The 14,919-nt window shown below is 64.5% G+C and overlaps 1 protein-coding gene across 1 annotated transcript; it reads right to left on the reverse strand.

Annotated features, from left to right (window-relative positions):
• Window positions 1-10,383: 10,383 nt before the first annotated feature.
• TMEM121 (transmembrane protein 121) lies at window positions 10,384-14,219 on the reverse strand. Its single transcript, XM_055418684.2, has 2 exons — window positions 14,114-14,219; window positions 10,384-12,066 (listed from the first exon to the last, which is right to left on the reverse strand). Exon 2 carries the CDS (start codon window positions 11,901-11,903, stop codon window positions 10,947-10,949), a length of 957 nt encoding a protein of 318 aa, XP_055274659.2. The 5' UTR covers window positions 11,904-12,066; window positions 14,114-14,219; the 3' UTR covers window positions 10,384-10,946.
• Between the last annotated feature and the right edge of the window lie 700 nt (window positions 14,220-14,919).

A 14,919-nucleotide genomic window follows, 5' to 3' on the forward strand; every position in this document is an offset into this window, starting at 1 on the left:
GTGCGAAGTGAAGCCATGCTGCGCTCCTGCAGAGCGAGGGGTCCGTCCGCCTGTAAGCTTGACGGGCCGCTGGGCGGGCCAGCAGGCCTGGGCCCCCACGCCCCTGGTGGCCACTGCGCTGCTGCACGTCCTGGCCGCCCGGCCCGGTGGCCTCTCCAGCAGCAGTGTCTGTGGGTGTCCCCCTCTCCTCTGCGCCATCCTTGCTCATGGCTGAGTCCCAGTGCCATGCCGCTGGAGAAGCCCTCCCGGATGTCCCCTGCAGGCCACGGCCCACGCCCAGGTCTGCGTGCAACCCCTTGGGTGAGGAACAGGCATTTTCCTACAACAGCCTGCGGTCAGCCTGCCAGCCATCCCTGGCTGTTCCCCACCTTGCGAGCGCCAATGCCGAGCCGCCCCCAGAAAGAGCAAAGGTCCCCGAGGGGGCAGGAGGTCCTGGATTCGCCCTCTGCTGCGTCAAACCATTCCTGATGTCCTCTGGTTTCTGCCTCATTTCATAAAAAATGGATAAAGATTCACACCCACGTGAATTCTGCAGTGTAGACGCGATGCATGAGTCAAGGTTCATCAGGCCAAACGTCACCATCGTGTCTTCTGTCCCTGGGTGTCCCTTCCTGTCCGCGGTGACCATCACAAACAGTGTCCCTGGTTAAACTCTGCAGAACCAAGTTTCCTGCTGAGATCGGGTTTCCCTGCTTATATTCAGCTGAAGTCAGTGTTACCACCTATGTTGCTTTGCTCTGTCCATCATAAAATGTATTTATTACTTCAGCTGCAATATTTCTTTTCAATTCAATGAAAGATTGAAAGTCTTTTTCGAGACTGCCAGTGAAATATAAAGGATTGAGCCTGGGCACTTACAAACATACCTTCCCAAAACCCCACATACAGACTACAGCATATAAAGTAAGTGACTAATAAGAGCCTGCTGTATGGCACAGGTAAATACCCAATACTATGTAATGGCCTAGATGGGGAAAGCAGCTTAAAAGAGCGGATATATGTATACCTGTAACTGATTCACTCTGCTGTACATGTGTGAATGCACAGGTCACTCAATCTTGTCCGAGTCTGTGACCCCGTGGGCTGTAGCCCTCCAGGCTCCTCTGTCCATGGGATTCTCCAGGCAAGAATACTGGAGTGGGTTGCCATGCCCTCCTCCATGGGATCTTACCGACCTAGGGATCAAACCCCCATCTAGGTTCCTCTCCTGAACTGCAGGCGAAATGTTTTCCCGCTGAGCCACCAGGGAAGCCTTACTTTGCTGTCTGTACACCTGACATTAAATCAACCTCACTCCAAAAATTAAAAAAGAAAAAAGACAGAAAATGCCACCTGGGCCCCTTCCAGGCACCAGTCCCAGTCCTGGGTGGGCTGCAGGGTCACCAGGCTTGATCCTCATGGACTCTGGCTTACAGGCCAGGAGACAGGAGGAGGCCACGCACCCAGGTTGCTCTCCTGGGAGCTCCAGAGCTGAGATCTGAAGCCAGGGTCAAAGGTGCACGACTCACAAGCTAAGCTGCTGAGGCCTGGGGGTGGCACAGGAGATGGAAGCAGATGAAATTCTGGAATCTACAGGAAGAGACCGTGATGGAGTCAAAAGCTGAGATCCGAGTCAGCAGCAGGGGAAACAGCACGCTCCCACCCTGCACGCCGGCGCCACACACGCTCCCACCCTGCACGGCGGCGCCACACAGACTAGAACCCTGGGGCGGCAGGCTGGGATGTCCAGGGCAGAGGACCAGGGTACAGATACGTGAAGTCAGGAAACTGCCAGACTTCCTGAGTCACTTTTGAACCAGGGAAGCCATGTCCGCCTTCATCCTCGCGGCCAGAGCTGGCACTAAGCAGGGCGGGGCTTGGAGATGCCCTTCTCCAGCCTGTTAGCACAGGAAGGCCAGGGGCACGGGTCCGGCAGACTTAACTGCCAGCAAGCATCGCTGAGAGAAAGAAGAGACGTGCCCAGACATACAAGGCTTAAGAGAACTGATGCCCCAAACACCTTCTGGGTCCATTAGGACAGAATACAGCTGTGTAACTGCAAGGAAAAGCAGTGGCATGGCTCACACGAGCAGAGTCCACACCACCCTCCATGAACCATGTCAGAGACTGTGGAGCGGGCGGGCGGGCACAGGTTCTCAGACCCACCACCATGCACAGCTTCTGGCAGGAGGAGGTGTGAGGAAGGAGATGGGGCCCCAGGATGGCTGGCAGCCCTGCGGGAGCCGTGGAACTTTATTCTGTTGGAATCTAGGAAGCCAGGTGGGCCTGGAGAATAAAGTTAATTACCAACTCAGAATTCCCGGGTGGTTCAGCGGATGAGGATCCACCTGCCAATGCAGGAGACACGGGTTTGATCCCTGGTCCGGGAGGATCCCACATGCCAGGGAGCAAAGAAGCCCGTGCATCACAACTACTGAGCCTGCGCTCTGGAGCCCAGGCGCTGCAACCACTGAGCCCATGCGCCCGAGAGCCTGCGCTCTGCAACAAGAGAAGCCACTGCAAGGAGAAGCGCGAGCAGCACAACGCGAGCAGCCCCTTCTCTGCAACTCGAGGAAAGCCCTCGCAGCAACAAAGACCCAGCATGGCCAAAAATAAATCAATAAGACTAGCTTTGAAAAAGTATGATGGAGGACCTCCCTGGTGGCTCCCTGGCAAAGAATCTGCCTGCCAGTGCAGGGGACACGGGTTTGATCCCTGATATGGGGCGATCCCACACGCTGTGAGGCAACGAAGCCCATGCGAACCACTGAGCCCGTCCTCAGAGCCCGAGCCCCACAGCGAGAGAAGCCCACACACGCAACCCGAGAAAAGCTCTCCCAGCAATGAGGACCCAGCGCAACCAAAAATAAGTAAGAGGCTGCTTCCATTTAAAAAAAAAAACGCATGATGGGAAATGTGACTGATCTAGCGGACTGGGGGTGGAGACGGGAGGGTTTACAAGAAAAGAAGAAACATGTAACTGAGACTCGGCAGAGGGTCAACGCACAGACCGCACACCGGTGACCATGGAGGAGCCGGTCTTTCCAGGCGGAGGTTGCCAGGTAACGTGTAAACAACAGAGTCCACCTTCCAGACAGAAGCGTGAGGAGCGGCTCCCTCAGCCAGGCGCCGCGACCAAGCAGCACAGAAGGGGCCTAAAGGGCAGGCACGCAGGGCTCAGAGCCCTAGGGCCCGGACGTCCTGGGTTAAGTTGCCCGCATGACCTCATCTGACCCTCACCACCTCCCAACAGCCGCTCCTCCAAATACTACCTGCTGGGGTGGCGGGAAGACGGTCCACAGCAGAGGGTTTGGAAATGAAGGGAACGCACAGCACAAACCAGACGAGAGCGTGTGGCGCCGCCGTGCACGGGCAGGGAGGAGGCTGAGGCACAGACGGTCAAAGCGACAAGACGAGTCACTCACAGGGCGTCCCGGCTAGTCCAGCGGCCAAGACGCAGGGGACGTGGGCTCAGTCCCCAGCCCGGGACGATCCCACAGGCTGAGCAGCCACCAGGCCCGGGCACTAAAGCCCGCGCGCCCTGGAGCCCGAGCTCTGCAAACAGGAGAAGCCACGCAGTGAGCAGCCAGCACCCCCAGCTGAGGGGAGCCCCCACTCACCGCAGCTCTCACAGCAATGAAGGCCCAGCGCAGCCACAGACTCTGAAAATAAGGGATCAAAAAGAGAGACAGAGCAACAAAGGACCTGGGGAGACTGAGCCTGTTTCCAACTTACAGGAACCTAAACCTAGCGTGACGATCACACCGCAACGGCGACAAGGGCACGGAAGTAACACCGTCCCCTGCGAGGCCCCAGCAAGCCACTCACACCAGAAGCCAGCAGAGGAGTCAGACTCGGAATCGGTGGCGCTGGATTTCCCGCACCTGACGCCTCTGCCCGACTCCCAGGACCCAGCGAGGCGAGGGCGAGAAGCACAGCTCCACACTCGGACACACAGGAGGGGTTCAAGACTGTCCAAGACCAACTCTGCAAACGCGCAGGGAAAAAGCGAAGGCCACAGACCGAGGAGCAAGGATCTTGGTGTTAAACCATCAGCAGCCCCGGGCCTGGGGCGGCGCTGAGGGTGACACTCAACACAGCCTCTGGAAAGCTGGTGGCACCACCTGGGAAAGGTTGACAGCCCCAGCCTGCGACCCCACAGTTTTGCTCCTGAGTACATCAACCCAGGATGAGCGATGCAGGAGCAGTCACAGCAGGGTGGCTCATGTCAGCAAAAGTCTGGCAAATCCAAATACCCGTGGATGGGGAAGGATGGGAGAGTGTGGAGTATTCACACAGGGGCCTTCATTGGCAGCAGAATGCGTTAACAGAACGGATGAATCTCGGTAAAATGTGGAGTGAAACGTCAGTCAGAGAAGGATACATAAATATGGTGACGTGCTGTGCACGCAGTCACTTCGGTCGTATCCGACTCTCTGCAACCTTGTTGACCATAGCCCGCCAGGCTCCTCTGTCCGTGGGATTCTCCAGGCAGCAACACTGGAGTGGGCGCCGCGCCCTCCCCCGGGGGTCTTCCCGACCAGGGATCGAACCCGCATCTCCTGCGTCTCCTGCGTTGGCGGCGAGCTCTGGACCGTCAACGCCACACGGGAGGCCCTGCATAGCGTCACACGCGTTCCATAACGTTAAAAACTAAAGCCAAAATACAAATTCAGAAATACACATGGATCCAACGTGTGTGTGTGTGTGTGCTAAGTCACTTCAGTCGTGTCCAACTCTTTTGCAACCCCATGGACCATAGCCCGCCAGGCTCCTCTGTCCCTGGGATTCTCCAGGCAAGAACACTGGAGTGGGCTGCCGTGCCCTCCCCCAGAGGGTCTTCCCGACCAGGGTTTAATACATCTGCACAAAATGGAAAGAAGGGAAAGGCGCGCCCAGGACTGAGGGTGACGCTGCCTCTGGACACGGCAGGGATGGGTGGGTGGGCCGCAGAGAAATGCAGTCGCTGTCGAGATTCCAGCTTTGGTTTTGGATGGTGGGTTTGCAGGTGCCGCCACGATTTAAGTAACAAATTAAAGGACTGACTGTGTGCATCACGCACACCCAGCGTGGACCCAGGAAGGGAGCGTATCATGAAGCAAGGGTAATGATCCCTGATTCTCTGCACCTGGCGTCCATTTAAGACACGAAGACTGTAACCAGAATTTACACAGGGTGCCTCCAGACCAGTAAGGAAAGCACAGTCGTATAGAAAAGTGGAAAACAAGCCATTCACAGAAGACCACGACTGTTCCACGGGGGCGCGAGAAGATGCCAACCTTGCGACTAACGCGGGAAATGCGAGTGCTGCTGGCTCTCCAGGCCCCACCACGTGGGTGAGACACACCCCCACCCGCCTCAGGGGTGGAGACACCGCGAGGCTCATACTCTGCCGGGGAGAATGTCAGGGTGAAAACTGAATAATCTGGAAAGCTGAAAGGAGCTGCTCTCTGGGAGACATAAGCGGCCCCAGTGTGGGACCCCTTCCTCCAGAGCAGAATTTCACCTGGGCACCCGGACACCCTCTCCCTTTGTAGAGGTCAGGACAGTGGGGTTAAGCCGGGCATGGTCTTGGGCCAGCTTCCGAGCACCACGCAGAGATGCTACCAGCGGCCCCGACGCGGTGCTACAGGGCTTACACCTGGACAGACGTCCCCTCCAGCAACAGAATACAAAGGAACTGTAGGGGACTGAAAAGACCCGCGGCAGGAGCAGCTGGCGTGAGAGCCCAACTGCTCCTTGCAGAGCCCGGGCTAAAGCAGCGCACGGCACATGCCCCCGCGCACTGCACACACACTGCACACACACTGCACACGCCCCCACGCACTGCACACGCTCCTGCACACTGCACACGCACACACTGCACACGCACACACTGCACACACTGCACACGCCCCACGCACTGCACACGCACACTGCACACGCCCCCACGCACTGCACACGCTCCTGCACACTGCACACGCTCCCGCACACTGCACACAAACACACTGCACACACTGCACACGCCCCACGCACTGCACACGCACACTGCAGACGCCCCCGCACACTGCACACGCTCCCGCACACTGCACACGCTCCCGCACACTGCACACGCCCCCATACACTGCACACGCTCCCGCACACTGCACACACACACACTGCACACGCACACACTGCACACACTGCACACGCCCCACGCACTGCACACGCACACTGCACACGCCCCCACGCACTGCACACGCACACTGCAGACGCCCCCGCACACTGCACACGCTCCCGCACACTGCACACGCTCCCGCACACTGCACACAAACACACTGCACACGCCCCCACGCACTGCACACGCTCCCGCACACTGCACACGCACACACTGCACACACTGCACACGCCCCCACACACTGCACACGCACACTGCACACGCCCCCACGCACTGCACACGCTCCCGCACACTGCACACGCTCCCGCACACTGCACACAAACACACTGCACACGCACACACTGCACACACTTCACACGCCCCACGCACTGCACACGCACACTGCACACGCCCCCACGCACTGCACACGCACACTGCAGACGCCCCCGCACACTGCACACGCTCCCGCACACTGCACACGCCCCCACACACTGCACACACTCCCGCACACTGCACACGCTCCCGCACACTGCACACACACACACTGCACACACACACACTGCACACGCCCCACGCACTGCAGACGCCCCCGCACACTGCACACGCTCCCGCACACTGCACACGCCCCCACACACTGCACACGCTCCCGCACACTGCACACGCTCCCGCACACTGCACACACACACACTGCACACACACACACTGCACACGCCCCACGCACTGCACACACACACTGCAGACGCCCCCGCACACTGCACACGCTCCCGCACACTGCACACGCTCCCGCACACTGCACACACGCACACTGCAGACGCCCCCCCACACTGCGCATGCACACTGCACATGCCCCTGAGCACCGCACATGCCCCGTGCACTGCATACGCACACCACACACACCCCGGCACAGTGCACCGTCAAGGGCGGGCAGACCTGTGAGCCCCCTGCCCCAGCCCCAGACCATGCCCTGCCCTCACCCCTATAAAGGACAAGCTCGCCACCACGGGGAGCGCGCGAGGGAGCCTGTTACTTGTCCTCTGTCCCCGCGGCAGCAGGGGCCCCAGTAAAGCCTCTCCTGAATCTCCTGTCTGGCCTCTGGTCAATTTCTATCCGTGAAGGAGGCCAAGAACCTGGGGGTGGGGGGCTGGGTCACATGCCTTTGAGGTCTTCAGCCCCGACCCGCGCCTCTGCAGCAGGCCTCAGGGAGGAGCCCCAGGATGGGAGGGGTGTCCGTGTCCCCATGGGCAGGCGGACCAGCCGCCTGGACAACCCTCCAGACTCGCGTGGGAGCGTCACCAGCGTCCACGTTGTCTAACCGCTGTCCCCTCCGCTCCACATCTCTGCTGGGGGACGTGGATGAGTCCACAGTGAGGTCAGCACACCTTCCTCCGTGACCCATCGCCAGGAAGAATGGAACGGAGTCCACGCCGACCACAGGGCTGAGGAGAGGCACAGGCCAGCCCAGGGTCACCGTGACGGGGGGCCACCCGCATACCCAGCAGGCGTCTTCCTCAGCGGACCTGGCTTGCCCATCTCCTTCTTGCCCGCCTGTAACGCGTGATTTTCTGTCATCTGCCTCCTTCTCCTCAGACGCCACGCTCCTGGACCTCGGGACTCAGATTGGACGGCGCCACCACCCTCTGGCCCCCAGGCCGCAGGTCACGGGGCCACTCAGCCTCCAGCCGCATGGGGGGCTCGGTGTCCCCCCGCTGGCTGTCTCTCCGAAGACCCCTGACTCACACACCCCTCTTCCTGCCCCTGGGGCACCCGTGTGCCCTGCCTACCCCCGCCCCAGGCAGCGCCCAGCCTGACTGGGGGTCCTCCCCTCCATCTTTCTCTGATGACGCGCAGTCACCTGGCTTTTGCCACCAGTTAAGCCACCCTTCCTTCAGTCTCGAGAGGCCGGTGACTCCAGGGCATCCAGCCCCACCATCAGCCAGAGGCCCCAGACAGCGGCCGGTGGCGGCGTCCTGACTAGGCCCACCAGCCAGGGGGTCTCCAGGGCGTCGCTGCACGTGGGACTCTGATGCGGTGAGGAGCAGGTGTTACTCAGTGTGAAGGGCTTCAGTGTTGCCAAGGTGGGCTTTTACTATTAGTGCATGAAGCTGTTTTCCTGCAGAAAAGCGAACGTGCTGTGGAACAAGAAGACGCGTCAGGCGTCGGAGCGTCTTCGTCCTGAGGGAGGAGCTGCGTCTGCGGGGCGGCCGACCCTGCCTGGGCCCCGCGGCAGGTGAGGCGCGGCTGAACCTCCGCGCCTGCAGGAGGAATGGGCCCGCGGGGGCCCCTCACACCGGGAGAGGAGACGAGACCCTCGGCTTGACGCCAGGAGCCTCATCTTCCACCATCACCCAGGCCCGATGAGGCAGGCACCGTGCTCCTGAGGCCAGCCTCAGGGCACAGCTGTCCCGGACTCAGTTCTGGACCCGGGCCCCTGCGGGACGCCCCCAGCAACACGGGGAGGCTCACAAGGGGAGCCCCCTCCCCATAGCCCGTCTTCTGCAGCTCGGACGCTGCTTCTGAGATGACGTGAGGCTCACTGCTGCTGCGGTCTTTGAACAGCCCGGGAGACATCGAGACGTCAGCAGCGCCCCAGGACGAGGAACACGGCAGGACGATGTGTCCTCGGGCCGCGGACTCTCTGTCCCCAGAGGCACGCTGACACCGAGCCCCCAGGAGGCGGCCAGGCTGGGCCTGTCTCAGAGGCGGCGCCTGGCTCCCCAGGGCCTCACTCGTGGGCACAGGAGACACGCAGTGGGCCCGGGGCAGCTCCTGGACTCTGGCACTGCAGCCCCCCAGCACCTGGGGATGGGGGGGTCTCCCTGGCCTGGACGGCTCGAGTCAGCAGAGGCCGGCCCAGGCCTTTTCCTCTGACCCCCCGTCCTTGTGGGCAGAGATCTGGGGGAGGAGCTGTGAGGGGTGCACCTGCCCTGGCCTGGAGGAGGGCCCGAGGGGCAGAAATGGGCGCCCTCCCGGCCCGGGCCCCTGGCCGCCCGAAACCCCGCCTCCTCAGGACTCCGCAGCACCCGGGCCCCCTTCCCTGCTCCTCGCTGGTGACCTCACTCAAGAGGACTCCCCGCTCCGGTCTCCTGACACCCTCCTGCAGAGTTGCCCGTGGCCTCCCAGCTGCCCCAACCGTGTCTCCGCCCACCCCAGGCTGGGCACCTGCCCCTCCACGCAGCCGGCCCCGATCCCCACCACAGGCCCTTCCCCACCCCCACCACAAGTCCAGGCCCCCCCACACCAACGCCCAGGCCTGGTCCAACCCCATGTCTGCTTCTAAGACGGGCCCAGGATCCTTTCCACGTGGGGGGGCCTCACACAAAATTCTTGGTTTCCCCCAAAACTCCTGTGTGACCGTCCACCCTGCCAGCTCCTGTCTTTGTAGATGTGCCCCCACTTCTGGTTGTACCCCCATCCCCCAAGGCCACCCAGGATCCCCATGCAATGACCCCAGCCCTCACCCCCAACTTGGAGCAGGTCTGGTGGGGCTGCCACTCTTGGAGCCAGAGCCTGCCATGCTCCCGCCAGGCCCCATCACCTCAGAGCCCGTCAAGCTCCTCCCAGGCCTGTCCCACCCAGGCCTGGCACAAGATCCAAACCCACTCTGAGGAAGGCCTCCCAGCGCGGAACCCTCCCGACAGGCCCCGTGGCCTGGCCACGTCCACAGGGACAGTCTGCCTGGCTCAGCATCAGGGCCTGCTCAGGGCCAGCAGGGCATGGACACTCCGTGAGGACCTGTGAGATAATGAGTGAGGGAAGAACGGGCGGACAGTCAGCTGGCCGGCGCTGCGGTCACTTCTGGCCTCCGGAGGCCACCTCAGGAAGCCAGGAAAGGTCTGCAAGGCCTCCTCAAACAGCCTGGTCCACAGCCTCACCAGGCCCAAGGCAAAGGGCCCCTCCCCAGAGGCTACAAGACCCTCCCAGGCCTTCTGGGTACCCAGAGTCACATCTCAGGTGCAAGGAGCCAGGCAGAGCCGCAGAGAGCCCTGCAGATGGGCTTCGCCCCATGAGCTCTCCGGACAGACCAGCCGGCAAGGTGGCCGCTCTGCGCCTCTGCACACCAAGCCCTGGGCCCCGGGTGCCGCCGGCTCCCCAGGCATCTGGGTGCCACTCCCCTGACCCAGGCCGCAGGGAGCCAAGCCGGGGCCGGGGCCCATCTGGCATCCGGCTGTTCTGGCCAGGGAGAGCCTCCGGGGTGCCAGGGAAACCTGGGCGCGGGACACTTCTGGGCCGGGGGTCGGGGAGTGGGCAGGGACAGAGCCAGCATCTCGGGGATGGGGGTGGGGACATGAACAGGGAGGCTGGAGGGTCTGTGTCAGAATGCCCGAGCAATGGTGCCCGTGCAGGGGCTGGGGAGAGGCTCCTGGGAGGAAGCCTGGGAAGGACACAGGCCCCACCCCGCGATCACTCGAACACACCCCGTCCTGCCCACACCCCTCCCCGGCTGTCAGAGACTGGACGCACCAAACAGGCAGAGCACAGCCACCTTACATACAAAACTGTAAACACGAGTCTTTAAAATGACAGAGGCCTCCTCGGTCCCAGACGCTGAGCCAGAGGCCCCCACCGAGGGACACCAAAGGACCAGACCTCGGCCCACTGTCCTCCCTTGCCACCCAGATCCCCCTCGGGTGAAGGCAGGACCCTCCCCGCTCCTGCCCTGGCCGCACACACTGGCCCAAACGCTGGGGCGGGCTGGAGGAGCCGGTGCCGAGGTCCGTGGTCCGAGGGATCCCTGAGATGAAGGCGCGGCCTCGGGCCCCGCGGGTAGGGGCGCTCTCCGCACCCGACCCCACCCCATCCCATGCAAACCGCGCGCGCCTGCCGCCACGCATCTCGGATTCGGCTGCCCCGGTCACGTGTCCAGGGCGTCGCGCGTGGGCGAGGGGCCGCGGGGGCGGCCCGGGGGACCGTGCAGCGGCGGGGGCGGCGGCACCGAGTTGCGCTGCGGGGCGGGCGGCTGCAGCTCCAGCGCCAGCGCGGGCGGCGGGAAGTCGCGCACCTGGCGCCGGTACTCCAGGAAGGTGCAGGCCTTGGTGGCCAGCGCCACCACGTTCTTGCCCACGAAGATGGCGGAGACGCGGCTGTCGCGGAACAGTGCCATGTTGGCGGCGCGAGCCAGCACGGCCACCACGTTGACGGTGGCGAGGCTGAGCACCGGGTAGAGCATCATCTTCTGCGGCGCGATGTGCTCGCCCTGCATGCTGACCTCGCTGAGCGCCACGCACGGCAGCACGAGCAGCAGCATGTAGCAGTAGAAGAAGGTGAGGCCCTCGGCCCACAGGGGCAGCCCGCTGCGCGGCGGCTCCCACAGGCTGGCCTGCATGTCCAGCAGGTCCAGCAGGTCCAGCGCCACCCAGAAGAGGCGGCCGCGCAGGTCCTCGCGCTTCCGGAAGGTGCGCACGTACTCCATGCGGTCGAGCGCCACCAGCAGCAGGAAGAGGCCCGGCACGCACACCGACAGCAGCAGCGTCAGCGCCTTGCGCGCCACCGGGTCGGCCGCGCCGCGCCGCGCCGCCTTGTAGCTCTGGAAGATGAAGTAGAGCTTGATCTCCAGCACGAAGATGTAGAGGAACCAGAGGATCATGGCGTAGCCGCGCTTGGCCGTGCGCACCTCGGCGCCCACCCACACGGCCACATAGCGCAGCACCAGCAGGAAGCACACGTCGCCCACCAGCACGATGATGCACACGCCGATCTTGCGCGGGCCCTGGTTCTGCTCCACCAGGTACGCGTCCATGACCGCCATGCTGCCCATGATCACCAGCGTGGTCAGGCACACGTGGCGCCGGTCCGGGGGAGGCAGCACCATGGTCGGCCGCCTGGGCCCCGACCTGGGCGCGCGCGGTCCCACGCGAGGCGGGACGAGGCCCTGCGGCGGCGGCGGCGGCGGCGGCGCTCAGCCCTCGGGCATGGCGCGGGGCCTGTCCAGCCGCCCCGAGGGCGCCGCTGCTCCGGACCGGCGAGCTCGGAATCTGGGGAGATCAGAGCAGACGGGGTCAGCACGCAGAGCGGGCGGCCGCTACCCACTCACCACCGCACCCCGCCGGCGCGCTTCCCCCGCGGGGCCCCGTCCGCGCCCCGGGCCGGGCTCTGCCGCACGCGCGCGCACGAGGGGCCGCGCGCCGGGCCCGGGCCTCCAGGGGGCGCCGCCACCGCACCTGAGGTCCGGGCCGCGTTCCCGCCGAAGCCGAGGGGGATCGGGGACGAAAGCGGCTGCTCCCCGCCGCGCGCGGCCCCAGCGCTCCGAGGGTTTGTCCCTCCGGCTCCAGCGGCTCGCGCCGCTCGCCCGGGATCCCGTCCCGCGGCCGTTCCCGCTCGGTCAGCCTCGCTCACGGTGCCATACCGGAAGGGAGGCGGGCCTGCGTCCTCGGCTCAGCGAGAAGCAAAGGCGCGAGGATCCAGGGCTCTGGGCAGGTTCTCCGGTCCAGGACTGAGAGTCATCCAGGTCCCAGGGGCTCCATCCCCAAAGCCCCTCCGCGCGCCCCTGCCCCTGCCTCGCAACCCTGGCATCTTTCCTCCCTGCGTCCGCAGACTCGGTTTCGCCTCTGGTCCACCGTCCACAAGGCGTGTGGCCCGTTCTCTTCCGCCCTGTATGCACCGTGGCTCCCTGCTGCCCTACTGCGCTGGCAGTGTCTCCTGCCCTCTGCACTCCCCCAGCCCCACGCCAGCTCTCCCTGCTCACCACGAAGTAGTGGGCCCCCAGTCGCTCCCTGACCCCAAGCCTTGGGGGCAATCTTAGGATGCCTCCTCTGCTACCGCCAAGGCCACAATCCCCTGTGCCTCTCTCACACCCCTGGCACTGGCTGTCATGGCAGGGCTGATCACAGCCCCACAGCAGGCTGTGGGTCAGCACCCCTGTGCCCGCTGACACCCTCAGGAAAGACAGAGGGTCCCGGCCTCATCCACCCAAAAGTCACTTGAGGCTCACTCTGAGACAGGCTCCCCACCCCTCCCGTCTCCCCTACAGCACCCCTGGCCCCAGGGCTCTGTTTACTGCCCTGTCTAGACAAAGACATAAAGTGTAATGTCACCCGCTACTGTGGAGCCACTGCTAGGCCTGCCCTGGTGACACCGCAGCCCCCACTGCCTGGGGAGGAAGGCCCCCTTCCAAGTGGGCACCTCCAGCCCTGGTCTCATCCCAGCTGCTGCCCCACCTGGCACTCACCTCCCAGGGTCTCTGCCGCCACACCCAGGACCCCACCATTCTGAGTGTGGCCGCCTGGAGTGGAAGACGCCTTGGGAGGGCCATCGGCCTAGCCCCTGCACCCACAATTCCATGAGCTCCTGCCCCCCATCACAACACCCACCCCTTCTTCAAACCCCCGCCGTGTGGACACACTTGACCCACGAAGCCCCCCTTCCTGTGGCTGCAGCAGCAGCCTGGGAATCTCCTTCATTCCAGCCCTTGGCCCCGCTAAGGAGCCAAAAGACCGCTGCACCGCGCACCCCGCCTCCCATCCACTCCACGGCGTTTCTGCTCCCTCAGGCGCTCATCAGACCTGGGCCAGGGCCGCCGGGGCCAGACAGACCGTGTCACCAGCCTCTGCCCGGAAGGCGGGAGCCAGGGCCTGGCCGCCCTTCCCCCGCAGCCACCGGGCCTCTCCCTGGGGACCGGCCCCAGGCCCTGCTGCCCACGCCGTCCGGAGCCCGGCCCGGGGCCTCCTGCTCGGCTGCCCGGACTTCACAGACTCCGGGGCCTCCGAGCGCCTCGCTGCCCGCCTCTTCCCTGGCGCCTCGCACGCATCCCTCAGTGCCCAAAAGGGGTGGCAAAGGGAGAGGGAAAGGCGGCCCTCCCGCAGCCAGATCGGACGAAGGCCGGTGAAGGGTTTGGGCCGCTCCCGGCAGCCTCCGTCTCGGCTCCTCGGTCCGCCCCGCCCGCTCCCCCCAACAGGGCCTGGTCCAGGCAGTCCGGCTGCCGGGCCTCACCCCTGCAGCGCCGCCCCTGCACCCTGCCGCCCCTACGGCCGGGCACTCGGGGCTCACCGGGGCGCCCTGCCCGCGCGCCCTGCCCGCACCTACCCGCCGCCGGCCAGATGCTGCGCGCGCGGGGCCCGGCCCCACGGAGCCTGTCTGCGCGCCAGGCTTGGCCGCGCTCTCCTCGGCTCCGCGGCGCCCCCGCCCGCGCGCGCCCCGCCCCCGGCCCGAGGCCCCGCCCCACGCTCCCGGCCGCCCGCGCCCGCTGGACCGGGACTGGGGTCCCCGCGCCCCCACCCCCTCAGCGGCGCCGGTTGCTAGGGCCACAGCACTGCGCTGCAGAGGCGCCCGGACCGCGGCACTAGGAAGCCAGACGCCCCCGGGCTCCATGCGCGGCCCGGGAAGCCTCTCCTCCGGCGTCACTCCGCAACCCGAGGGAGACTCGCCTGCGGGCGCCCTGAGATTCCGCGGCAGTCCACAACCAGGCCGCCGACAGGGCGACTCTGATCGCCGGCAACAGGCGGCCTTACCGCGGAGCTGGCCCCGAGGCGGGCCCGGGTGGACGACGCCCATCTGCAGGTGGCCCCACGGGACCTCGTTTGGGGACACTATGCCGCCTCCCAGAGACCCTGGGTCCTGGGTTCCTCTGCCCTCCCTGGTCCTCATCTGAGGCCAGAGAACAGGGGCAGTGAGCAGGCATCCGGGGAGCATGCTAGGGTTTGGAGGCTCAGGCTGCTTTCCACCCACGGAGTCCCCACCCTGCCCTCACTGAGCACCGCCCCCAACATCGCAGCCACGTCCACCCCAGGACGGAGGAGGGGAGCGCACCCGCTGCCTGCCTGCTGCCTCTGACGGAGAAGAGAAGGTCAGACAGTGAAGGGACCCCCCTGGGCCCCCGGACCTGTCTGCTG

The sequence above is a fragment of the Moschus berezovskii genome, chromosome 21 (assembly GCF_049115385.1).
Source record: "Moschus berezovskii isolate FMDL1 chromosome 21, NW_MosBer_1.0, whole genome shotgun sequence".
NCBI classification, from domain to species: domain Eukaryota; kingdom Metazoa; phylum Chordata; class Mammalia; order Artiodactyla; family Moschidae; genus Moschus; species Moschus berezovskii.

Coding starts and splice junctions, on each gene's coding strand:
- TMEM121 (XM_055418684.2), bottom strand. CDS start 11,903: ATGGTGCTGCCTCCCCCGGACCGGCGCCACGTGTGCCTGACCACGCTG.